General features: G+C 43.1%; 1 protein-coding gene across 16 annotated transcripts in view; it reads left to right on the forward strand.

The window, feature by feature from the left end:
• The first annotated feature begins 291 nt into the window (after nucleotides 1-291).
• Nucleotides 292-27,271, forward strand: part of LOC118359044 (protein furry homolog-like) — a 94,965-nt gene continuing 67,985 nt past the window's right edge. For 7 of the 16 annotated variants that reach the window (XM_035737225.1, XM_035737232.1, XM_035737234.1 and 4 more), the window contains exon 1: nucleotides 20,870-21,413. In XM_035737225.1, the coding sequence (XP_035593118.1) occupies nucleotides 21,194-21,413 (220 nt within the window). In that variant the 5' untranslated portion in view covers nucleotides 20,870-21,193. Of the gene's footprint in view, nucleotides 331-778; nucleotides 963-12,907; nucleotides 12,981-20,868; nucleotides 21,414-27,271 lie in introns of those variants that run through there. The other 9 variants (XM_035737222.2, XM_035737229.2, XM_035737227.2 and 6 more) reach the window with 4 other exon arrangements.

Here is a 27,271-nt window from a genome sequence, read left to right on the forward strand (position 1 = left end):
TTTGTGCACCACCACCAGAGGGCGTCACGTGTACAGAAGCACACCCAGTCCAAAAGCATCAAAGCGTCCGAGGAGCAGGGGGATAGAGAGCAGCCTTGTGGCTAATGCCGCGTTCACGTGCTAGTCGGAGCTAGGAAACTCAGAAATGTCCAACTTGCTAACTGATTGACTGCAGCATGTGTACAGCTCAGCTACAACCAGTTAGCAAGTAGAACATTTCTGAGTTTCCGAGTTCCGACTAGCACTTGAAATGTTACACTGCGGTAGCGTCAGTTTGAAAGCCCATTTTACCACTCATTCTCAGGGACACCATCCAGTCAATGCAGAGACGTAAGTTTGCCAGAGGCTGAAAAAATAAAATCATTGATACAATAGGTTTATACTAATCTTAAAATGCATGACAAACTGCAAAATCGTTAACCAATGCCCGAATATGTCAAAGAGGACAATGTAGTGTAATTGCAGACCACAATTCGGGGTGTTTCTTGATGTGGGCGTTCCTTGATATCATAGATGATTTGTTAAAGTTGTAGGTTGGGATAACGAGGACAATTCACGTGGCAGGTTATGAGGATAAAGATTACGGTTGGGAAAAGGGTTAGTCTTAGTTATAATGTTACATTTGTCAACAATTGTTGTGCCCGAAGCGAAATGAACGACCACGGATCAATGGCGAGCAACAATGGGAGTAACTTGATGTCAAGAAACGCCCTTAACTGTGATCTGCAATTACACCCTTTTCAAAGAGGAGGGTAGTTGTCATTGGACGAGTTTTAGGTCTTTGAAAAAAATGAACGTTCTAAAAAAAGAATGAAAGGAAATGGGAGGTGGGGACACAGACAAATGTTGAAATATAATTTTTGCGAGGCCTGTGAAGCTTCACTGTTGGAAAAAGCTAAACTAGTTTAGCATGCCAAAGGAGTTGGATTGCTAGGAAACAAGCTAAGCGCACTTTGAAAGAGGTAAGCTCGGCCGAGATTTGAAATACTCGGTCCCACCACAGATAGCTAGCTAGGCAGTTCAAGTTAGCAAGCTAATTTATGAGTAGCTAACGTTTCGTACAAATGGATTAGTTAACGAATTGTTTCGATAACAACTATCAGCCGTTAACTAACAGTTTGTCTGCCATAGGTTGCAGTTAGTTAGCTGGCTAAAGCGCACCCACATTGCTAGTTAGCTCACGTTAGCCCGGTTAACTAGCTAACATTAGCTATAAGCTATTTATTTTCTAGGTAAGTCAGCAACATAGGCACAGATAGAACAATGAGCTATGAGCGTTAGTTATACAAATCTTTGCATAACCTTAGTTAGCCATGTTGTCAGGATTTTGGCAAGCACCAGAAATACTTGAATGAGTATGCTACAGTTGTCAGCAAGCTAGTTATGGTGTCAGAAACAAATTCCACGCTAGCTAACATTAACCAACCAGGCTAACCGTTAGCTACGATGCAATATAGAAGACACAGCACAATGATACTGCTGTTCGCTGTTAGTTCATTATGTAACGTTAGTTATAGCGAACTATAACCCCCTGTTTCTTTTGTTTTGCCTCTGTCCATCCGTTGATGTACGTCCCGTAAATTGTTCCTGACACAATGTATTGGCAATTTGACTGGCAAGGATAAGTAGTAAGTTACTAGCTAGGATACCCACTAATGTTTCAGGATAATCAGCAAATATCCATATACACTTGTTATTACACAACTCAATCTTACTTCGGAAACGCCTTTACTTTGTCATGCCAATATACCCCAACATTGTATTCAATGCTAGTTGTGTATGCCTCGGCCTGTAGCCCAACAACAAGGAATATCATTCTCTCCCCCAAAGATTGCATTCTCTATCAATATCATTGCTGAGTGTTTTTTCACTCTACCTTGGTGTATATTCTGTAGGTGCTAGATATAAAGTTAACCTCCAATCAGAACTGTAATAGCTAACATTCTGTAATTGCTACTGGGCACTCTTTCTTCCAAGTGTGTAATTACAGCAACAGCCAAGTTGCATTTGTCCTGTTTAGCAGCTGTTTTTGTCCCCCTCTTAAATTGGACCACATCCAGGCTGGCATGGGAACCAAACATTAGTGTCTGTGAAAACGTTTGGCAGTGTACACACTGCACAGTAAAGATCAATCATAATAGGGTCGCCTGTCTGTCTTCTGGTGTGTTTGTACTGGGAAATAGTTGTGTTTCATGTCTAACATTCTTAGAACTTTATCTGCTCTGTTGAGTGCAACAGACAGACAATGGGGAGTTTGTTCTTGTTTTCTGGAGGCAAGCATTGAAATGAGAACACAGACACACAGAGGAATCTGGTCACTTTGCAATGAGCCTGGAGGTGGAGAGGGCTGAACTATTTCAGACGTGGCCTGTGGACCCCGAGGCCTTTACAATGCACTTCTCATCTGGAGAAAAGTTTGTCTGTCACTCCCACATGGGTGTTGTACATGCTCTGAATAATCAGTAACCACTTAATTCAAGGACCGGTGCTCTTTCATTGTTGAATAACAGGCCACATCTTACATAACGTATAATGCCGATGCATCATAATGGGTTATAATTTATTATTTTGATTAAAAAAACATCACTAGATTGTCATCGTCAGGACAGGAGGCTGTTAGGACTAGTGGCAGTCTGGTTTGTTGTTGTGGTGAGTGTAAGGTACAGCGAGGTCCCTGTCTGTCCCATCCGTGTCTCTCGCTGTGTGGTTGACTTATCCTCCCGGCTCCACCCTGCAAGGATAAGCATCTGATGGCAGTACAGGTGTGATTGCACTGTACACAGACACACACACTAGGTCTATGTGCATAGAAACAGCAGGGAATCCCTCTAGATTGCAGAGGGGCATCTATCTGCAATTATTCAGAGCATAATTCCAGGGAATGTGTGATTTTGGTTTAATCTGGTAAGACATTAATGGCATTGAGTGTAGGGATGAAAGGCCAGGCTCACTAAGAATGGCCCTGACAAAGCATCCCTGGCTCCCCTTTGCAAGGAGTTAACTTTGCAGCTTGTCCTCATTTATTTGTGCTGTTATCAAAATAGTTTCTATCATACACCAAACATGTGACCATCATGACACGTTTGAAGAAACACTTTCCTCTGAAATGTCTCTGAGGTTGTGCAGGTAATCATGGTCTGAACAGAAGTACTGTGTTCTCTTTTCATACCAGCATTATGTCATGTCTATATAATTCCGATGAATACGACTTGATTGTTGCTAAGGATTTGCCCACGCATCAGGTACATGGACTGAACAATGTTAATACCTTGGTACAATTGAGCAAGGTCTCTCAAATTTCAAGGTGGCATGTTTTTGAAGACCACTAAGAGCTGGCCTCCGGTTGAATGGTTCTCCAACAACAAGGAATATCATTCTCTTCCCCCAAAGATTGCATTCTCTATCAATATCATTGCTGGGTGTTTTTTCACTCTACCTTGATGTATATTCTGTAGGGGCTTGATATAAAGAGCTGGCCTCTGGTTGAATGGTTCTCCTGTCAGGCCATGGGCTTGTCTCCTCTCAGGATGAGCCAGAGGTGGGCCATGGATCACTTATCACTGGAGTGTGGTGGTTAGATTTACAGGAGCCACATAATAACTGTGCACTAAAGAGCATTTCTCTTCTTATTGAGCCCGGTGTCGCACTGTTTCTCCTGTCCCATCAGACTGACACGGTTGTCCTTCCCCTCTCTTACTACTTTGTCCCTGTACTGACCAACTGACTGACACTTTTTGCGCCTCTGCCATCTGGTAAACAAATATGCTTTCCATTATTTACATACAGGGAGCTCATGGCTGCACATATCTTGCCTTGCTTCTTGACTCTCTGTAACACCTGTATCTGACTGACCTATGACATCTCAACAGTTCACCTACTGCCTTATCAAGAGAACTTAAAGAAAACCTGGATTTAGAGTGAACTACATCCGTCTGTATTTTTATTACCAGCTGAATTACAGCCTGTATTTGCTTGCCTGGTGACTGATGCTGGATCTCCTGCCAAATGATCTACTAAACCTAACTGAAAAGGTTGGAGGCATGACTGTGTTTGCTTGGAGCTAAATAATTAATCTGAACTGCTGCAGTGGGTATCCACCGGCAATAATGAAGAGCATGTTAAACTGAAAGGTCATGCAAGTTACTGTTTAAATAGCTGTTCTTCATCCGACAAGCCATAGTCATAATGATCCTAAAATCAGAGATCCTTTCTCTTTGGATTCTAAGGCTGTTCTGTAATACACAGAAATGTGGGGTAAGTTCAGCTAGAAATAGCCTATAATTGGACCTTGCCGAGGCAGATTATTTTTGGGTCGGGAGAACTGGTTTGGAGCAGGATAATTAATGTTTGGGACTGACTTCACCAAAGAAACCACCCTTTCCTTGGCCCAAGGAAAGCCAACTCTCTACCTCTCACACCTCATATAGTGTGCTTGTGTGTTTGGATTGGAACTTTCAGGGATGTGTACTAGGCTTAACATGCCTCTATTTTTAGAAAGCACACTAGTTATGAGGAAGAGCTTTTAAAACAGGCAAATAAAGGGTCCTGTTTGGGTGGTAGAATGAACGCCTTCTCTGTCAGAAGCTAGTGATGTTTCCGATTCATAGGAAGGTAGTGATTATGCCAGGGCAAAGCCTGTCATTTTAGTGCTGGTGAACCAGATGTACTTAGTTCTTCTTTGTCCCTTTTGCATTACCATTACAGAAATGGGTGTGGCTCCATGTGTAAAGCACAACACATGCCTGTGTTTCGTACCTGGATGATTGGGGTGTAATAATAGTGAGACCTCACCCCAGTCATGACTGCACCAGTGGTTAGATCAAGATAATACAGTATATTCTCACTTGTAGATGAGATCAGCATCCTGTCTGACCTGGAAAACCCTGGGGGATTTCAGTTTCACTTAACCATTCAGGTTGGTGCTGCATACTGTGGTGCCCTTTGTTGTCCAGGCTTCTTACTCTCACCCCACGACAAAGTCTATTTCAGCACGTCTGTCACAACCGGTCATAGTTACGTAAATGTCAATGTTATTTCCAAGCTGCAAAATGCATGAGTGCAACTCTGTACTTCTGCTGCTTGTCATGGGTCTATATATAGATGGCAGAGGTTCCGTTAGCTGCCTTTTGGGCCCCAAACAAATGCATAACTGATTAAATTGGCACTGATCAATTTTCCGGGAAAAGGAAAAAATAATCCCTTCATTGATTGAAATAGCCTACCAGTCGATGTATGTCGTGAGCTGCTAATATAGCTCAAATAGCTGTTTTAATGAAGCTGGACTGACACGTGATTTGATAAGCACAATCATTGCGCAACAATACATTTAAAAGGAAGATACTTTTATTTCTCAACTGGTAATTGAAGCGTGCTTCCAGTTCGCCATAGGAAACTAGGCAGGCTTCAGCGCGTCACACACCACTTTGCAATGAGCTGGAGGCAGCATGGATTTGAAAACATTTACGTACTTGTTTGAAGCTTGAACGCTTTACTACATACTGGGGCATGTCTTACCTTGCTTCAAAGTAGCGTAGCAAAAGTCAAACCAAGCGGGCAGGCAATTATTTTATAAAGACTTCCATGTGCCATTGAAACCAGTAGCCTTTCTCTCATATGCTCTATTTATTTTCAAATCAACTTTCATTTTCCAGTAGCCAAAGGCACAATCCTAGTCATATTAGCAACCTATGCTAGTTGTTGCATATTTTAAATCTCCTCTTTCAAAATTTCTAATGGGATATTTTCATCTGTCACATGAAACCGCTCAATGGCGTTTTACGCTAGTTTCATTATACCGAACCCAAACCGGCTGCGCGCGTGCGCCATCGTGCATACATTTATTTTGCCCCCCCCACCAAACGCGCCCCCCACACGCAGGTTAAAATATCAAAACAAACTCTGAACCAAATTATAATTTGGGGACAGGTCGAAAATCATGTATGGCTAGTTAGCTTGCACTTGCTAGCTAACGTTAAATTGTCCTATTTAGCTAGCTTGCTGTTGCTAGCTAATTTGTCCTGGGATATAAACATTGAGTTGTTATTTTACCTGAAATGCACAAGAACCTCTACTCCGACAGCCAACCGAATCGTTTCTAGTCATCTCTCCTCCTTCCAGGCTTTTTCATCGTTCAATTTATATGGTGATCCATCTAAACATTCATTGTATTACCACAACTACCGGCAAAACAGTTCGTCTTTCAGTCACGTGGGTACCTTATTCTATAAACCAATGAGTAGATGGGAGAGGCAGGACTTTCAGCGCGATTTGCGTCAGAAATAGGAATGAGTTCTATTTTAGCCCTTGGTGTCGCATACGCTCGTTGGCGCATGCGAGCAGTGTGGGAGCAATAATTGAATAACATGGATTTCTAAATTTAATTTGCGATGCTCGCGCACGCGACGTGTCCGGTTTGGTCAGCATGTTAATGGAACAAACATTCACGGGTATCCTGCTGGCTTGTGCGTGTTGCTGCGCTTATTATGCGAATAAATAGTTTAAGTGTTGCATGAGCCTAATTTGCTTTTTACTTTATTTTTATGCAGTCTAGTTGGTTGTATGGAATTGGGAGTTATCGTCCCACAGCTGTCCTAGAGTCTGGAATAGGCTAGTTCTTTCTCGCGAAGAACGACAAGCTGACCAATGGAGAAGGCAAACATTTCTGCTATGGGTCATAGTAGATTGACATGCAGTGCATTCGTAAAGTATTCAGACCCCTTGACTTTGTCCAGATTTTGTTATGTTACAGCCTTATTCTAAAATGGATGAAATAGATTATTTTCTTTATCAATCTTCACACTACCCCAACTTGAGATGCATTTTAAGGCAATGGATGAGAAAGTTAACTGATCATTTCCAAACGTTTAGGTCAGTTGTATGCTGCTGCTTTGCGATCTATAAACGCAAAGGTTGCATTTAAATGGGCTACTTTTTACTGATGCATTTGGCAATATTCAATTCATAGGCACAAAACATATAATTTTTTTAAATTTTTTAATTTTACCTTTATTTAACCAGGCAAGTCAGTTAAGAACACATTCTTATTTTCAATGACGGCCTGGGAACAGTGGGTTAACTGCCTGTTCAGGGGCAGAACGACAGATTTGTACCTTGTCAGCTCGGGGGTTTGAACTCGCAACCTTCCGGTTACTAGTCCAACGCTCTAACCACTAGGCTACGCCAAAGCATTCACTGTGAAAGTTGATAGGCTACATGCAGTCCATTCCTATATAAACTCAGCAGAAAAAGTCAGCTGTGTTTATTTTCAGCAAACTTAACATGTGTAAATATTTGTATGAACACAAGATTCAACAACTGAGACAAACTGAACAAGTTCCACAGACCTGTGACTAACAGAAATGGAATAATGTGTCCCTGAACAAAGGGGGGTCAAAATCAAAAGTAACAGTCGGTATCTGGTGTGGCCACCAGCTGCATTAAGGACTGCAGTGCTCCTCATAGACTGCACCAGATTTAGCCAGTTCTTGCTGTGAGATGTTACCCCACTCTTCCACCAAGGCACCTGCAAGTTACCGGACATTTCTGGGGTGAATGGCCCTAGCCCCTCACCCCCGATCCAACAGGTCTCAGACGTGCACAATGGGATTAAGATCCGGACTCTTCACTGCCTATGACAGAACACTGACATTCCTGTCATGCAGGAAATCATGTACAGAACGAGCAGTATGGCTGGAGGGTCATGTCAGGATGAGCCTGCAGGAAGACTACCACATGAGGGAGGAGGATGTCTTCCCTGTAACGCACAGCATTGAGATTGCCTGCCATGACAACAAGCTCAGTCCGATGATGCTGTGACGCACTGCCCTAGACCATGACAGACCTTCCACCTCCAAATCGATCCCGCTCCAGAGTACAGGCCTCGGTGTAACGCTCATTCCTTTGACGATAAACACGACTCCGACCATCACCCCTGGTGAGACAAAACCGCAACTCGTCAGTGAACACTTTTTTTTTTTTTTTTTTACCAGTCCTGTCTGGTCCAGGAACGGTGGGTTTGTGCCCACAGGCAACGTTGTTGCCGGTGATGTCTGGTGAGGACCTGCCTTACAACAGGCCTACAAGCCCTCAGTCCAACCTCTCTATCTTTTGTGGACAGTCTGAACACTGATGGAGGGATTGTGCGTTCCTGGTGTAACTCGGGCAGTTGCCGGTGTTGTTGCACGTGGTCTGCCAATGCAAGGACGATCAGCTGTCCGTCCTGTCTCCCTGTAGCGCTGTCTTAGGCGTCTCACAGTACGGACATAGCAATTTATTGCCCTGGCCACATCTGCAGTCTTCATGCCGCCTCGTAGCATGTCTAAGGAACGTTCATGCAGATGAGCAGGGACTCTGGGCATCTTTCTTTTGGTGTTTTTCAGTCAGTAGAAAGGCCTCTAGTGTCCTAACTATGATATTAATTGCCTACCGTCTGTACGCTGTTAGTGTCTTAACGACCATTCCACAGATGCATGTTCATTAATTGTTTATGGTTCATTAAACAAGCATGGTAAACAGTGTTTAAACCCTTTACAATGAGGATCTGTGAAGTTATTTGGATTTTTATGAATTATCTTTGAAAGACAGGGTCCTGAAAAATAAACGTTTATTTGTTTTACTGAGATTAGTTTATGCTTGAGTCGATACATTTTACTTGCGCACACCTGTCAATTTTTTTTCTTTTCTGGATAGAAATGTTACACTCCTGTCATGTAAAAATTACTGGCATGGCAGACTCGGACGGGACAAATTATGCTTTGTGCTCATGCACATAATTACATTACCCGACTTTTGTTTGTGAATGCAATTTCCGAAATGGAACGGTTTATTTGTTTGTAAGCTATTTATTCTTTTTTATTTTTTAATGTTACCCCCTTTTCTCCTCAATTTCGTGGTGTCCAATTGTTAGCGTGGTGTCCAATTGTTAGCATCTAGTCTCATCACTACAAATCCCGTACGGGCTCAGGAGAGACGAAGGTCGAAAGCCATGCGTCCTCCGAAACACAACCCAACCAAGCCACACTGCGTCTTAACACAGCGCGCATCCAACCAATGTGTCGGAGGAAACACAGTGCACCTGGCGACCTGGTTAGCGTGCACTGTTCCCGGCCCGCCACAGGAGTCATTAATGCGCAATGAGACAAGGACATCCCTACCGGCCTAACCCGGACGACGCTTGGCCAATTGTGCGTCGCCTCATGGACCTCCCGGTCGCGGCCGGCTGTGACAGAGCCTGGGCTCAAACCCAGAGTCTCTGGTGGCACAGCTCGCACTGCGTAAGCTATTTATTCAAGACTCCCTTTACTTTATTTTTAAACTAAAATGCTTGATTTGCATTTACAATCATGAATGACACATATGCTGCGTGATGACATGAACAAATGATTTGATTGATACAGTGACTTATAGAAGTTGAATATAGGCCTAAGTAAGTTACTGTATTAAGACTAGTGAAGCACCAATATGACATTTTTGGCTGGTACTGATATCAGATTTTTTCCCCTTGCCAAAAAAACAATACTGATAACCAATTATTACATTTTTTTTTTTAGCATCCTTTTAAGTGTTCTAGTACAGTTAAATAGTTAGTTGCACACACACATGGATGCAGCGGTCTAAGGCTCTGCATCTCAGTGCAAGAGGCATCACTACAGTCCCTGGTTCGAATCCAGGCTGTATCACATCCAGCCGTGATTGGGAGTCCCATAGGGTGGCGCACAATTGGCCCAGCGTCGTCCGGGGTAGGCCGTCATTGTAAATAAGAATTTGTTCTTAACTGATTTGCCAAGGTAAATAAAGATTACACACCACACTGTCCAAAAAGTTATTTTGTTTTATTTACGTATGTCCCCATTACCAGTAAAACAATAATCAAAACCTATTTCTTTCACTTATTTGCTGTGCTGTTTTGTTTTTCTGTCGTTTCATTCTCAACCAGGATTTCTATGGAACGCTGTTTTGGTCTTTGCTTGTCAAATAAGCTTGTTGACCAATCAGGACCTGAATATGACTGCACGTCACATAATTTAACGTGTTCATACTTGTTTTTTCTCGTAGTTATTAAACATTGATTACACTATCACTCGTATTTCATGTCACAATGATTCATCGATACGTATGCTATGATGCAGGTCAAGTTGTCTCGCGCAACAGTGCTGGTCATAATTTTTAAATATTTTTTTAAAGCTAGCTAGCTCATGGATGCAAACAATGTTCTTCCCAAAAGCATAGTAAAATGACATCTGTTTCAGTAGCTAATTATATAGTTAGGTGTCATCTAAAATTACCCTAATGTAGAAGACAGTTCTTATTTGATTAATGTTGGTTGGACCCATCTATGTGAAGCTCACCACAATAAGGATTAGCCACAATAGTGGACTTTGCAGTTAGCCTTCAAAATATAAGTATGGCTTAATTCTACAATTTGTATGAATTTGCATCAAATTCAAAGAGGTACTTTTATTTTGAAGGCAAACTCCAAATTCCGCTATTGTACCTAATCCATATTGTGGCTAGCTTCACAACACAACCCGTTCCGGTCGAGCCTCACTAGCCAGATGAAGCTAGCTGGCTGCTTGTAACGTTAGCTTTGGGCAACAGGGTTAAGTAGCTGGCTAGCTATTTATTTTCATGAACTGAAGTTCAATTTCAATAGGTGAACAAGTGGCAACCTAGCTAATACTTACTCAAGGATTCCTAAAATATTGATAAGAATAATGAAAATGACTGCAGTTTCTACTGGTCATTGTTTTCAGACTGGTTGTAATTGGTGCTAGCTAAGTACCCAAGAAGTTGTGGTCAAACAAATGATGCTTTATTACTAACGGGGTATTGGAAACACGTCGTTCGTGGCCTGTGTTTGCTTGTTTGCAGACCGTTTTTTGTACAGCTTTGACAGTGTTACTGTATCTTTTTTGACACGCAAAGACTCAAATGGCGTTCCATAGTATCTATGTCGTGAAGCTAATAGCAGTGACGCTATTACTGTGTAACTCCGATAGGGCAACATCTGAAAAATGGCACACTTGGTAGTGTATACCAGTGCTCGACCAGTCGGCGAAAGCCAACATCACCCACGACAGAGAACGGTTGATTGTCAAGGGCAATGAATTCCATTATCTTGGCTTTAATGGGTTACACCCTTGAGTTTTCTCGCTGAAATTTTCTTACTCTTTCCACACTGCAGACGTTGTGGACTAGGTTAGGAATGCTGTTTGTGCAAAATTTTATGTGGTGTCATTACATCATGTACCTACGTTATATAGGTATGCACGTCAGCTTTGACATCGGTTCTGCACATCGGCGTTAAACTAGACATCAGCCGATACCGACGTTGGCATTTCTAGTTAATATCAGCCGATTTCCGATATGTTCACTTTTTTAAAATGTGTATATATATTTTTTATATTGTGCATTCCCAATTAAGACTATGTAGGATGTGCTCTTAGGCCTACAGATTGATGGTGGTTATAAAGGGTGCTGTACTAAGCCTACTAATGATGACATATCATGAGAAAGAAAAAGGAGCATCATTATAAATATAATCTTTCTGACCATTTGGAACAAAGCCTTTTATTACAGCAAAGAAAATATTTTAAAAACAGTCGAATTTGTGAAACTGTTTACTTGATATGTTACGTGAGGTTTGTTGCTGACAGAATCAGTAGGCTATTAAACAACCGGCAACAGAAGCAGGATCTCTTACTTCTGTAGATTACTTCTGATTTTATAAAGCCAGGCACATCTAACAGTTAGGCTATTGATTATAAACCCAATTTTTCAGTTTGGGTTTCCTCTCCTCACTTTTCTTAGACAAGGCAAGGGCTGCCTTCTCATAGCCCAGCTCTGCTGCTGCTTCCGGGGCATTGTTCTAAAAACCGATAGGCCGGGTAACTTTGCTATTGTGCACATAACATCATGGTCTAGGGAAAGGCACCAATTCAACAGCACACTGATCCAATGAGGGAGAAAGCGCATTTGTTATAAAATAATATTTTGTATTAGTGTCGCACCATTGTTCTTATGTAATATAACCATATTCAATTTCAGTAGCACCTGTCTCAGAAGCACTGGTCTGATGGACTTTGCCATCTCCACGGCCTCCACAATGGTTCAGTCCACTCAGCGCGAGTCACACCGGTATCTTGTACACCATGAGAGAGGTGTTTTTTATTTTTTTTTGTGCTTTTTTGTAAAGTCAAACTTAAATGAGAGGTTCAGCTTTAATTTTATATATACTTTTCTTACAAAAAGTGGGGCAGTATATGTTAGAAATATCTAAACTTAGATATTGGAGGGCATAATAGGTGCATTTACCCTAATCCGTTACTCCCCAACCCAGTGAGGTAAAAAAGGGCCTTTATGGTCTTATTCTTGGCTCCACTTGTTCTGTCTGTGGTCTGGTAACACACCTTTCCGGTGTTGCGGTCTGAGCTGTAACAGGAAGTTAATCTATTATTCACAGGTCTGTCAGTGTGTGTGCGAAGCATTTTTGTCTGCGTTTTTGAGTAAGATGCCTCATTCCACTGTGAGTGTGTGTGTGAGTGTGAATGAGTTTGTTTTGCTACCTTTTTAAATACTGATGTGCTGTGAAATTAGAGGTGTTCTGACAGTTTCCATTGAATGTCTGATCAATGGAAAAAGGATGCACCTGAGCTCAATTTCGAGTGTCATAGCAAAGGGTCTGAATACTTATTTAAATAGGGTATTTCTGTTTTGTATTAATACATTTGCAACACTTTCTAAACCTGTTTTCGCTTTGTCGTTATGGGGTATAGATTAAGTTTTCCTCAATGTGGAAAAAGTCTAGTGGTCTGAATACTTTCCGACTGCACCGTATAGAAGGTTGTTACCGGATGTATCTCTGTGGGTGATTGACTGGTGTGGTAACTAATTGAATGATTTGTTTCAGAGTCTTGTGCACTGACATCGTTGGGACCTCCTTCCTGACTGCCCCAATACAGCCACTGCTCTATGGCCTTAAGGTACGTAACATTACACCGTTTTAGCAGGAGCTGTTTGCACTGTGATTTTCTTACATGGCTGTTACATGAGCTCAGAGCTAAGCAGTGTGGGAACTGGGAAAGATTATTATGGCTGAAATAATAATTGTAGTTTGTTTAAATATTCCTTTAATTCTCTGGGCTTTAAACACTATATTAGGAAGCGGCATAGATGTTTTGGGCACTTTGACAAGTGCCTGGCTGCCAAACGATCTCACTGGCAGTGGTTTTGACTCTAGGCTGTGAACTAGGTGTTGTCTGTCAGCTGTGTGACATGAGAAATGTCACCTCAGTCTGACACTGATACACTCTACCACCATTAGACAGAACACACAAAGAAAGGGTTCTGTTCTTTGTATAATTTCCTTTGTGTCGTATGAGTCTCTTTCTTGATAGATCAGTGAAAGTTGTTGACGGGTTCCTTTCGGGCTAAGTGTGCACTGCCGTGCTTGTCTGATAGCATGGAAACGCCAAGGTATGCAAGGGCACGTCTCTGCAGGACATAGAGGAGCACGTTGGTTCCTGCAACATATCAATAGAATAAGTTTGACCTTTTAGATTGCACTCTTTTATTGGTTCTTGAGCAAGCAGTAATGTAGCAGAGCTGGAAGGGAGCTGTTAGGTTATGTTCACTTTAATCTACCAGTTTTATAGTGCTGTGCAACACTCTGGCCTCTAGCTGGTAATTTGAAGCCCTCTTGTTAGTTCTGAGTGGTGATTGGCCAAGACCGAAACGTGTGTGATTGTGACCCAGGGGCTGGTTAAGTGACATTCTCACGGTCCCCATTAATGACAACCATGTTGCCTGTGGGCAGACCTAACAACTATCTCAAAGAGAGGCAACATGGCAACTGCCTGGTTTCAATGACCCCCTGTGTTCAGATCTATGAAAGATCTGGATATTTGGAGGCAATGATGGATGAAGCGAAGCTCCATCCTTTCAGACCTGTGAAAAACTGAAGGGGGTATGTGAGAGCCAGGTGAAGGGGCAAGGCCAGAGGAATTGGAGAAGTGTTGCAGTAGCAGGTGGTGATTCACTGCTGAGACAGGCATCAAAGGTGTGTCATGTCAGACTGTGTTTGCTGACTGCGCAAAGCTCCTTTTATCAACTCCTGTAGTTTTTGTCTAGACCACGGGAGGGCGTACAGCAACTGTCCTTACCCAACCTACTCCAGCTGTTGTTTGGGATCAGGTCAAGTGGACTAGCTGGCTGGGTTTCTGTCACGTGGAGGGAGCACAGCTCCGTTCTCACATAACAGGAGGGTCATCCTCAGGACTCCACTCAGTGAATGACCTTTTGTCTATCTGCGAGTGTAGCCAAGTGTTTGGGCGCTGTACAATCTGAGACGGCCCGGCCCCGGCAGTTTTCCTGTTTTTCTCAGGCATGAAAGCAGGCCTGAGGCCTGAGTAGCGTCGGGGCGGAATCCAGGGAGGTGTAGGAACCCTTGCGCATTGTTCCCTGAGTTTCCTCGCTCACATTCCCCGGGGCTGACTGGGATCTGGGCCTCCTGCACTGGGCTATTGTTTTAACTTTGCAGCAGCACTGACCTGGCCTCTCCACACTGCAGCCACCTCCACTGGCCATTGTACTGCCCTGGTCCAGTGATGACGATCTCACTGATCACTTGGCTTTCTCACCTCAGGAGCATGCCCAGGCATTGTAGGGAGGTCATACAGGCTTTCTCACTCACTCTAGGCCTAACTGGCTTCTTTCTCTCTTCCAATGCTCTACTCAGCTCAGTCGGTCTCTTTCGTGCTATCTTTCAACTATTCATCTGTTATTTTGATCTGTTTGTCAGATTCATTTTGTTTTTTTACATACACTGTGTACACAATTAGGAGCACTGATATTTCCATGACATAGACTGACTAGGTGAATTCAGGTGAAATCTATGATCCTTATTGTTGTCACTTGTTAAATCCACTTCCATCCGTGTAGATGGACAGGAGGAGACGGATTAGAGGTATTTTTAAACCTTGAGATATGGATTGTGTATCTGTGCCATTGACGGTGAATAGGCAAGACAAAAATATTTAAGTGCCTCTGAACGGGGTATGGTAGTAGCTGCCAGGCACACCGGTTTGTGTCAAGAACTGCAACGCTGCGTTTCAAGCTCAACAGTTTCCCGTCTGTATCAAGAATGGTCCACCACCCAAAGGCCATCCATCCAATTTGACACAACTGTGGGAAGCATTGGAGTCAGCATCCCCGTGGAACGCTTTCGATGCCTTGTAGAGTCCATGCCCTGACGAATTAAGGCTGTTCTGAGGGCAAATGTGGTACAACTAATGTTCCTAATGTTTTGTCAACTCTGTGTATATCTGCATTGGAAAAACATCTAGATTAGAACCACAATGTACCAAAACAAAATTATCCCAATAATCCATGTCTCCCTCTGGCTCGGCTTTGGATGTAGGTTCATCTGCCAATGTTTTCTGTGAAGATTGGGAGTTCAATTCTTCTGTGAACTAATCACTTGGTTAGACTGAAATCAGTACTACTGTACATAACCCCTAGTCACACCAATGCAACACAGATATTGTGAAGGTCTGAAGAACTTGCAGCATCATCTTGGTGATTTCATCATGTTTCTATTCCCTGAGCAAAGGACCCTCTTCTTAAGGGGAATAGACCGAGCCTTGAGAGTGAGCTCAGCGCAAAGGCTCCTTCATCAGCTCCTCTGCTCAATGCTTTTTGTGCTGGCAGTGCAGTCTACTGACTGGCCTCTGGAGGGCAGGGCTGCTGTAATGCTAGTTGCCTAAGACATCCCAGTACACACCACTCCTGTCCTTTATTTGGCTTGTATCCATGTCACACTGCAGCTTTATTCTTACACAGCAAAACCCGTTATGTGGTTAGTACTGAATGTAACTGAAAAGTCAAATGTGAAGAACAAGACAGTGTTTTGGCTGACATTTCTGGATTCTTAAAAAAACAAACTTTCTGTCATGGGTGTGGGTGATTTGACAGAAAGCAGCTTTAGCACTCACACGGGGGGTGTACGCTGGGGTGGTACTGAAACCATTACACCACCTCAACTTGTTCTCACGCTGCACCAAAGGATGTGAGCACTTCCTCTTTACTTCCTACTGTGCCAGAACTCTAACCCAAGGCTCTGTCCTGCTGAACACTAATACAGCTAACCTCAGTAAACCTGCATCAGTAGGCGCTGTACCTGTCTATTGCACAGCTTTCAAAACCGTAGAAATCAGATTGTGATACACAGAGCCATCTTCGTTCTATTTTAAGTTGTTTTACACAAGATGGGATGAGCTTCATCTGTCACAGCTGTTCTCAGATCTGGTTGGTAGCGGCGCTCAGAGGGAGGTGTTCGTACTATTGGCTAAACTAAACCGCTCACAATAGGTGTGGTGATGACGAATCAGCAGAAAATGTATTTTCTTGATAATGGCTCTCTAAATGGGCTACATCATCCATGTTGTGGCAATTCCTATTGAGTTAAACTGTTCTGTTTGAATATCTATGCGATGCATGTACACTGCGTGCAAGGAGGAGCAGGAGGAGCACTGCCAGAGCCCTGCAAAATGACCTTCAGCAGGCCACAAATGTGCATGTGTCTGCTCAAACGGTCAGAAACAGACTCCATGGGGGTGGTATGAGGGCCCGACGTCCACAGGTGGGGGTTGTGCTTACAGCCCAACACCGTGCAGGACGTTTGGCATTTGCCAGAGAACACCAAGATTGGCAAATTTGCCATTGGCGCCCTGTGCTCTTCACAGATGAAAGCAGGTTTACACTGAGCACGTGACCGACGTGACAGTCTGGAGATGCCGTGGAGAACGTTCTGCTGCCTGCAACATCCTCCAGCATGACCGGTTTGGCGGTAGGTCAGTCATTATGTGGGGTGGAATTTCTTTGGGGGGGCCGCACAGCCCTCCATGTGCTCGCCGGAGGTAGCCTGACTGCCATTAGGTACCGAGATGAGATCCTCAGACCCCTTGTTAGACCATATGCTGGTGCGGTTGGCCCTGGGTTCCTCCTAATGCAAGACAATGCTAGACCTCATGTGGCTGGAGTGTGTCAGCAGTTCCTGCAAGAGGAAGGCATTGATGCTATGGACTGGCCTGCCCGTTCCCCAGACTTGAATCCAATTGAGCACATCTGGGACATCATGTCTCGCTCCATCCACCAATGCATCACAGACTGTCCAGGACTTGGCAGATGCTTTAGTCCAGGTCTGGGAGGAGATTCCTCAGGAGCAAGCCCAGGCGTTGTAGGGAGGTCATACAGGCACGTGGAGGCCGCACACACTACTGAGCCTCATTTTGACTTGTTTTAAGGACATTACATCAAAGTTGGATCAGCCTGTAGTGTGGTTTTCCACTTTAATTTTGAGTGTGACTGCAAATCCTGACCTCCATGGGTTGATACATTTGATTTCCATTGTTAGATTTAGTGTGATTTTGTTGTCAGCACATTCAACTATGTAAAGAAACAAGTATTTAATAAGAATATTTCATTCATTCAGATCTAGGATGTGTTATTTTAGTGTTCCCTTTATTTTTTTGAGCAGTGTATATTTAGTAACCTATAGAGCAACGGTACTCTAATACTATTTGAGAAGGTCCAGTCACACACTTCCTAGGTGGCAAAGGTAGGAATGGATATTGTCTAGGGAATTGGGAATTGCCAGGGAACTTCCGATACGATATTCTAACGGTTCCGGTACCGATATGTATTGCGATTTTCACGATGCTGTATGTATTATGATTCGGTATTGCAATTTGATGTTCCAAAACATATTGCTCACTACTGTATATGTCTGCTGCAGAGAGACAAAGAGCATGAGCGAGAGGGTTTTAATCAGTCATGAAAATAAGTGCTATTGACATTGACTCACTATTTTAAAGATGGAGATGGATGGAGAACAAGCTTAGGAGGTAGAATACTGGAGTTTTTGCAGGTACAACCAACTAGCGCCAGCTAACGCTTATTAAAGCGTGTGCGAGACGATGGGATTGGAAAGTGTTAAGTGTAGGGTTGGGCAGTATCCAGATTTGCATAGCCTCATACCGTCCTTCTCTCTGACTGGGATTTACAGTTCAGTACACAGCCCCCCCCAAAAAAAAAAAAAGAATCCCAAAATGAATGCTAACAACATTAGCACAATAAATAGCTCATTTGCATTTAGGCTCCTAGCTAAATATGCTAACGAGCACAAACAAAAATAAATGAATTGCAAAGACAGGCAATCCAGTTTATAAAATTATACATATAGGTAGGACCAGGTCTCTCTCTATCTCAATGAGGAAAAACTTGTATAAATAATTTAAAAATATATTTTAAAGTTGATGAGCAAATGAACAATGTTTTGACACATGCTTGTCTGAAGACCGAATAGTACTGTGTCTCTGTGGAATTTGAGAGTCGCTCGGGCAACGGGAAAGCCGACTATGCTCAGAGTAGACAGGGGAGGAGCAGAAGGGCCCAGAATAGAGTAGAGAAAAACGCAAGGAAATCAAGCTGAAGTGGCAGCTGTACAGAACTCATTCGAATGGCTTTGACATCTCAAACATGGCAGAAAGCTAACGCAATATAATGGCCCGTGATCTTACTAAATCAGCCACTTCGATAACTAGCAAGTTAAACTTGGGGTTCGCCCTAACGCAGAATTGTTTTTAACGCAGGAAAAAATATATAAAACTCAGAATTATCTAAACTGCTTCTTAGTGTTATTTCTGCTCAGCATCAAACAATGTTCTATTCATTTGCGCTTCTCCACTCTGAGAATTCACAAAGGCATTCTATCAAAAGACAGCTCTGACTAGCTACTTTTCTCTGGTACTTCTCTCTTTGTAGCCAGCCTACCTTTCTCTGGTATTTCTCTTTGTAGCCAGTCTACTTTTCTCTGGTACTTCTCTCTTTGTAGCCAGCCTACTTTTCTCTGATACTTCTCTCTTTGTAGCCAGCCTACTTTTCTCTGATACTTCTCTCTTTGTAGCCAGCCTACTTTTATCTGGTACTTCTCTCTTTTGTAGCCAGCCTACTTTTCACTGGTACTACTTTTGTCGCCAGCCTACTTTTCTCAGGTAAAATGCAAGATAGCTGGTTACATTCATTCTATGATAAACAGAAATATGATGGCCAAATACTTTTACATTCATTGTAAGCACATTTACTTGTGTGGCTGCCAGCCAAATCGTGTTGCACTTCTGTTGTCGTCTGACAATTAAGATATTTTCTGCCGAATGTGTTGCACTAATGTATTTTCTGTGAATGAAAAAACTATAGTTGCACGTCCCTAATCACTCTTGAAACAAAACAACACGGTTGACTTTCAATATAAAACGCAACCCCTGTCAATACACAGCTGGACTCACCTGCTCCTGCTTTTTCCCGTTGTGCTATTTACGAACTAACACGACTGGCTCAAAGATTCTTGGGAACTACAGTAAGCTTCATAATGTGACGGGTGAAATGAAGAACGCGATCTTTCTCTTAACGTATTGCACAAGTTGCCTGCAGGTATTTACTTACAGGAGCTACAAAAATGACAATTTATTGATTAACTTACAGTTTTGACATGATTGAAAAACCACCCCGTGGCTATTTACAAATACCCCGGTATACGGTATACCGCCCAAGTTTAGCCAAGTGTATGTTTAGTACCATATGACAGTTCACTGGGCGATAAGGGTTATCAGTATACACAGACAGGCCGGAGGGTAGAGTCATCCTGTCATGGAGCGCATGTCCGTGGCTCATCAACAATGACACTGAAAAAATGATTGGTTGGAGAGATTATTTATTGTATCTCACGATATAGCCAAGAATCCTGAAACAAAAGAGAATATGTTGGTTAGAGTTGCGCATTAGTTGATGTAAGGCGCCAAAGTCGAGTGTTTGTGCACGCCAGTTACTAAAACAATAACTTGTTAACCATGTTTCTACCGTATATAAAGCCGCCCATTTAAACGTACATGCTCTAGCAATGTGAAATATATTATTACGGTAACGATAGACGTGTTGGGAGAGAATAATCATATAATTGAACCTACCTAAATTGTTTGTTTTGAAGCGCCGCGCTGTATCTTGAAGTGCCGGTGTGCATTACGCAAATTAGTCTACGAGTCAGGGGAACATATTATTGGTTTATGGGAACAACAAAGTGATGAATTATCCCAGGGGGAAATTACTTAATGAATGTGTATTGTGTGACTTGATTAACTTCTGCCATAACTATTTATTTAAGTCTGGGCTTATGTAAAACTGTTGATGTTATGGTGTTATATGTCCATGGGAAATTACGTATTTATGGTAAAATGTGTTTCGGGGCTATAATGATGGAACGTTCCTAACTGAAGGGAGTTCCTGGAAGGAGTACTTTACGTGGTCAGTTGGCCTTTGCCTGGGGGAGAGCAGGCTGGGCAGGTAAACAGGTTGGCTAGAGTAGAGCCATACCTGAGTTTTGTAATAGGTAAAGAGTTGTTGCCGGAACAGTTTATACCTAGAATATCTTAGATTTATTCTTTGTCAACATCCTGTTTTTATTTTCGATACTAAGTTTATCATCCTGCACCTGTTTAATATTGTAAATAAAAGCCTCCTAAGAGAGGTGAGCGCCAGAACATCCAATCTCTCTGATCTGCCGCTTCTGTTTTTACACACCCCTTCCACTTCTCACTAATTCCCCACCAAGACTGGTCTCTCTTCCTTCTCGCTCACTCTTCTAAGAGAGGTAGGCCAGGGTGTTGTCTCTGTTTTGATTGGCTGTGGGCCCAGGCGTGCGTTATCTCCTGTGGAACATGTTCTGGTCCTGCCCCTGATAGGGCCTGGCAACTGACCTGGCCTGGCTCCACCCACTCCTGATTACATCACTGCTGGAGTGTGATGTCTGTTTGCCTTCTCCCTCTGAGCAGACAGGTACTGTTTCTGGCTGCGCAGGAAGGTTCTCCCATTCCGACTCTTTGCTGTAGGGGGATACAACAGACTGAGTTTCAATAGGCCAGATAGTGTCTCTTCATTCTTCTAATGGGCTGTCTGTTGTTGACTATCGTAGTCTACGATATCACTGACTGTACAGCGCTAAGCAGCAGACAGACCTAGTGGCAGTAACCCTGGCTGTTAGTGGTAAACAGCTAGGTAGTTTTGTGGAGGAAGATGGTGCAGAGTGACTGACTGTGGATTTGGACTGGATGCTGGACTGAGTGAGTTGGCGTGAATACAGACACACATGGAGTTCCTAAGGAGCCTGGTCCCAGCCGCCATATCGTGGGACGGGGGGACGTTGGAGTCTGGGGGAGGGTTACCCCGGGAGACAGGCCCCCGTCTGCTGAGGATGAAGCGCCTGGGCCTGCTGGCCATGGGCCAGACCATCGAGGAGGACCAGGAGGGTCTGGTGAGTACCTCCACCACCAGGCCCGTCCGCTCCAACCGGACCAACCGCATCAAAGGTACAGACAGACTAGGAAGCTTTCTCTTACAATGAATGACTGACTCGCCTTATCAAGACCTACAGAGTTTTGCATTCATGTTTAACTCTGTCGTATGCACTTGAGGCGTTGTGCTGTTGAGCAGAGTCAACAGTCAATCAACTGGCTGAATATTTAGTTTGATCTTGGCCTAGTACATGGTAAACCAATAACGTCATCAGCTGCAATAACTTTCTAATGTGATACCTATGAGACACCATCACATGAAACACAGTAGGCTATAGGGTCATTGAGGGTTTGTGCTGTTATTGCCACATCAGTACCTCCAGGTAAAGTAAGGCTTTGTGTCTTGTGTGTGTGTGTGTGTGAAAGAGTTTAAAATTATTGTGGTAGTGAGTGATCTGGGACATTGACAATTCTGGGCTCCCAAATGGCGCAGCGGTCTAAGGCACTGCATCTCAGTGCAAGAGGCACTGTGTGAATCCATGCTGTATCACATCCGGCCGTGATTGGGAGTCCCATAGGGCGGCGCACAATTGGCCCAGCGTTGTCCGGGTTTGGCCGGAGTAGGCCGTCAACTGAAAATAAGAATTTGTTCTTAACTGACTTGCTTAGTTAAAGGTTAAATAAATAAACATTTCACATGCAGTATGGGTAGTGGGTTCGATTCCCGGGACCACCCATACGTAGAATGTATGCACACATGACTGTAAGTCGCTTTGGATAAAAGCGTCAGCTAAATGGCATATATTATATTATATTATTATACTGCTATGCCAGACGGAGAACTCTGTGAAAGGGCACAGTGAAAGTTAGCAGGACGGTGGAATATTCTATCACAAAGTCACTGAGCGGTGTTATATTGTATGCTGAAATGGAACTTGAGTTGCTGTTATTTATTTATTTTTTTGCTTAAATATATTTTTAATGTTCTATGATACGGTAGCTTCTGAGTTTAATGGCTTGGAAAGGACCTCTAAAATGGTTTGTGTTGTTTCTGAGAGACCATTAAATACACTAAAAATAATTTACTATTGACTTCAAAATGGAGGACCCAAACGTATCTGATTATAGTAAGCACTCAACAGGCCTCTCGTTGTGTGTGTGTGTGTTCACCAGCCTCTTTCCATCATCCGCAGGGTGATGACTCGTCAGTCGATCAGCGTGGCTTTGTGCTCAACCCGGCCTGTCAGAACACGCTTGCTCTCTGTTTGCTCCTCCCTGAAACATGGCTGAATCAACAAATCAACCAATTCTCCCTATAAGAGATTTACAGCTAGTCCACACTGACAGCTTGCTACACCTAAATACAGTCCCACGCTGTTTTCCCTTCAGACGCACCAGGACACACCAGTTCTGACCCGAGGTTGAGAGAGAGAGCTTACATGTCTACGAGACGGCACAAAAAGCTTTTTACTGTAGCAGCTGGGTGAAGGTGTGAGTGTTACTCTGAACTCCACGCTGTTACACCTGATATTCCTATTCTGGGGCAATGAGGCGCCTCTATTCAGGTTAGATTTGACAAAGTCGCTGAGTTGTACAGAAATGTATCCATGCCACGCACATGGTGGAAGTTGAGCGGGTAGCACTTTGCCCGGTTTGGAAGTTGACCCTCCCCTTCTCCGGGACTTTCCTGTGTGGAACATGTTTGTGGTCTCTAGATGAATTTCCCTCCCAAATTTTCTCTCTGAGAATGAAAAACCTGAATGAATCCAGGTTCTATTCAACCAGGACACTGCCTTCCGCTGTATTAGACAGGAGCACACTACTCTGAAGTTGATGACGGTGGTAATGTGTCGTGTAATGGATGGGGTGCGTGATGATGATGATTACTGTGGTTTATGGCGTAGCCTAAAGAATCAAGGAACCATTTTGAATGTTTTTTGAAGCGGCTCTTTCTGCAGTTTGCGACCTCCCTCACACACCCTTCCCATATGATTCAGTGTCACGTCCTAGGTCTCTCCTCTAGTCTGCCATGGCCTGCCCTTCCTGCATTGACTTTTGAGGTGGTGCTCTCTTTCACTCTCTGTTATTGGTCATTGAAGCACACTATGACATCACCCCTGTGGTGGATGTGCTGCAACCTGATTCCAGGGAATTATTTGATACATATTTGGTTAAAGGGTGCCCGGTGTGTTTGTGAATGTGACTAAACGCAGGTGTTTGTGTGTATGTGGTGTACTTTATAATGTGTGTGTGTTAGGGATGGGGTTATTGGCTTATTGGCTGACTCTTGATACACATGTTGTAGCCTAGTACCTCTTTCTCAACTGGTGTCTCTGACCTCCAGGATGGTGCTGGTACAGACATCTAGCGCCAGTTTTGTAATGCGTACAGGGAGCAGTCCTGAACCCAAAATGCAGTAACAGTAAAATAGTATTACCGAGCCAGCCAGCACAGAGCTTGGTCTGCAACTCCAATGGGAAAACTCTCATAGCAGAGGGGACACAACATTTTATGAACACTCAGACTCTCAAATAACTGACCCATCACATGAGGAATGAAATTGCAGAGAGTGAGGGGCTACGTGTGTTTGTGAAGAGGCTTAATTCCAAATTGGCTGGCCGACAGCAGCTCTGTGCTTCTATCCGTAGGGAGGGACTCATTGTGCTGTGCTGTGGTGACCTTAAAGTAACTCTCCCCTGACTCGGCTCTGTGGATTTGATAGTCAAATCTGGGGAAGCTGGGTCAAGTGAGGTGGAAGACAGGATATGGTGAAATGGCGTGAAGGTGGTGGTGGTGGTGGTTCTGGATGGAAAGTGAATGGTTATGGATGGGAGCTTCTAGTTCGCATTGTTAGACATGTTATTAACATGTTAAACAATTATTGAATATGCTCAGCTAGTTGCTTAGGGATCAGAGTTTAAACAAAATCTATTAGAACCAACCTTGCCTCTCACCTTGATGTAGTGTTATGGCGCTAAATGTAATGTTGATAGCATTGTGAGCCACTAGGAGGAGGACGGTCGACCTGTTCAGAATTTTTTAATTTTACCTTTATTTAACCAGGTAGGCCAGTTGAGATGAGAACAAGTTCTCATTTCCAACTGCGACCTGGCCAAGATGAAGCAAAGCAGTGCGACACAAACAATAGTTACACATGGAATAAACAAACGTACAGTCAATAACCCAATAGATCAAATCTATGTGCAGTGTGTGCAAATGTAGAAGAGTAGGGTGGTATAAGGCAATAAATAGGCCATAGAGGCAAAATAATTACAATTTAGCATTAACACTGGAGTGATAGATGTGCAGATGATGTGCAAGTAGAGATACGGGGGTGCAAAAGAGCAAGAAGATAAATAACAATATGGGGATGAGGTAGTTGGGTGTGCTATTTACGGATTGGCTGTGTACAGTGATCGGAAAGCTGCTCTGACAGCTGATGCTTAAAGTTAGAGGTAGATATGTCTCCAGCTAAAGCAATTCGTTCCAGTCATTGGCAGCAGAGAACTGTAAGGAAAGGTGGCCAACGGAAGTGTTGGCTTTGGGGATGACCAGTGAAATATACCTGCTGGAGCGTGTGCTACGGGTGGGTGTTGCTATGGTGACCAGTGAGCTGAGATAAGGTGGGGCTTTACCTAGCAAGGACTTCTATATGACCTGGTGTGTGTGTGTGTGTGTGTGTGTGTGTATACGTGTGTGTATACGTATGTGTGTGTATACGTATGTGTGTGTATACGTGTGTGTGTGTATACGTATGTGTGTGTGTATACGTATGTGTGTGTATACGTATGTGTGTGTATACACGTGTGTGTGTGTGTATACACGTGTGTGTGTGTATACACGTGTGTGTGTGTATACACGTGTGTGTGTGTGTATACACGTGTGTGTGTGTGTGTATACACGTGTGTACGTATGTGTGTGTGTATACGTGTACGTATGTGTGTGTGTATACGTGTACGTATGTGTGTGTGTGTATACGTGTACGTATGTGTGTGTGTACGTATGTGTGTGTGTGTGTGTGTGTGTACGTATGTGTGTGTGTGTGTGTGTATACGTATGTGTGTGTATACGTATACGTATGTGTGTGTATACGTATACGTATGTGTGTGTATACGTATACGTATGTGTGTGTATACGTATACGTATGTATGTGTGTGTGTGTATACGTATGTGTATGTATGTGTGTGTGTATACGTATGTGTGTGTATGTGTGTGTGTGTATACGTGTACGTATGTGTGTGTGTACACGTGTATGTGTGTGTATACGTATGTGTGTGTATACGTGTGTGTGTGTGTGTGTGTGTGTGTGTGTGTGTGTGTGTATGTGTGTGTGTGTATACGTATGTGTGTGTATACGTATGTGTGTGTGTGTGTATACGTATGTGTGTGTATACGTATGTGTGTGTATACGTATGTATGTGTGTATGTGTCCAGCCAACGAGCGCATACAGGTCGCAGTGGTGGGTAGTATATGGGGCTTTGGTGACCAAACAGATGGCACTGTGATAGACCACATCCAATTATCTGTGTAGAGTGTTGGAGGCTATTTTGTATATGACATCGCCAAAGTCAAGGATCGGTAGGATACCCTCGTAAAACTGACTATGTTTGGCAGCAGGAGTGTAGGATGCTTTGTTGCGAAATAGGAAGCCGATTTAATTTTGGATTGGAGATGCTTAATGTGAGTCTGGAAGGAGAGTTTATAGTCTAACCAGACACCTAGGTATTTGTAGTTGTCCACATTCTAAGTCAGATCCGTCCAGAGTAGTGATGCTACTCGGGCGGGCAGGTGCGGGCAGTGATCGGTTGAATAACATGCATTTAGTTTCACTAGCATCTAAAAGCAGTTGGAGGCCATGGGAGTGTTGTATGGCATTGAAGCTCGTTTGGAGGTTTGTTAACCTCTCTGGGATATGTGGGATGCTAGCTAGTGAAAATGCAGAGTGCCAAATTCAAATAAATTACTATAAAAAATCTAACTTTCATGAAATCACACATGTAAGATACCAAATTAAAGCTACACTTGTTGTGAATCCAGCCAACATGTCAGATTTCAAAAAGGCTTTTCAGCGAAAGCAAACAATGCTATATCTGAGGATACCCAGTAAACAAAGACAGAAAAGCATATTTCAACTCTGCAGGCGTGACACAAAACGCAGAAATAAAGATATAATTCATGCCTTACCTTTGACGAGCATCTTTTGTTGGCACTCCAATATGTCCCATAAACATCACAAATGGTATTTTTTGTTCGATTAATTCCGTCGATATATATACATTTATTTGGAGCGTTTGATCCAGAAAAACACCGGTTACAACGTGCGCAACGTGACTACAAAATATCTCAAAAGTTACCTGTAAACTTCGCCAAAACATTTCAAACTACTTTTGTAATAGAACTTTAGGTATTTTTTTAACGTAAATAATTGACCAAATTGAAGACTGGATGATCTGTGTTCAAAACAGGAGGAAAACAAACTGTAGCTAGCTTTCAGGTCACGCGCCTCTATCAAAGAGTCCTTCACTCTAGCCTCGTTCTGAACCATGTTTCTTCTTCATTACACAAAGGAAAAAACTCTCCAATTTCTAAAGACTGTTGACATCCTGTGGAAGCGATAGGAACTGCAAGAAGGTCCCTTAGAAATCTGGATTCCCAATGAAAACCGATTTGAGGGTGACCTCAAAAAAAAAAAAAAAAAAATCTGAATGGTTTGTCCTCGGGGTTTCGCCTACCAAATAAGTTCTGTTATACTCAGACATGATTCAAACAGTTTTAGAAACATCAGAGTGTTTTCTATCCAAATCTAATACTAATAATTTGCATATCTTATCTTCTGGGGATGAGTAGCAGGCAGTTTAATTTGGGCACGCTTTTCATCCAATATTCCGAATGCTGCCCCCTATCCTATCGAAGTTAAGTGTCCAAAGAAGGG

Source organism: Oncorhynchus keta, chromosome 26, assembly GCF_023373465.1.
Source record: "Oncorhynchus keta strain PuntledgeMale-10-30-2019 chromosome 26, Oket_V2, whole genome shotgun sequence".
Taxonomy (NCBI): Eukaryota; Metazoa; Chordata; class Actinopteri; order Salmoniformes; family Salmonidae; genus Oncorhynchus; species Oncorhynchus keta.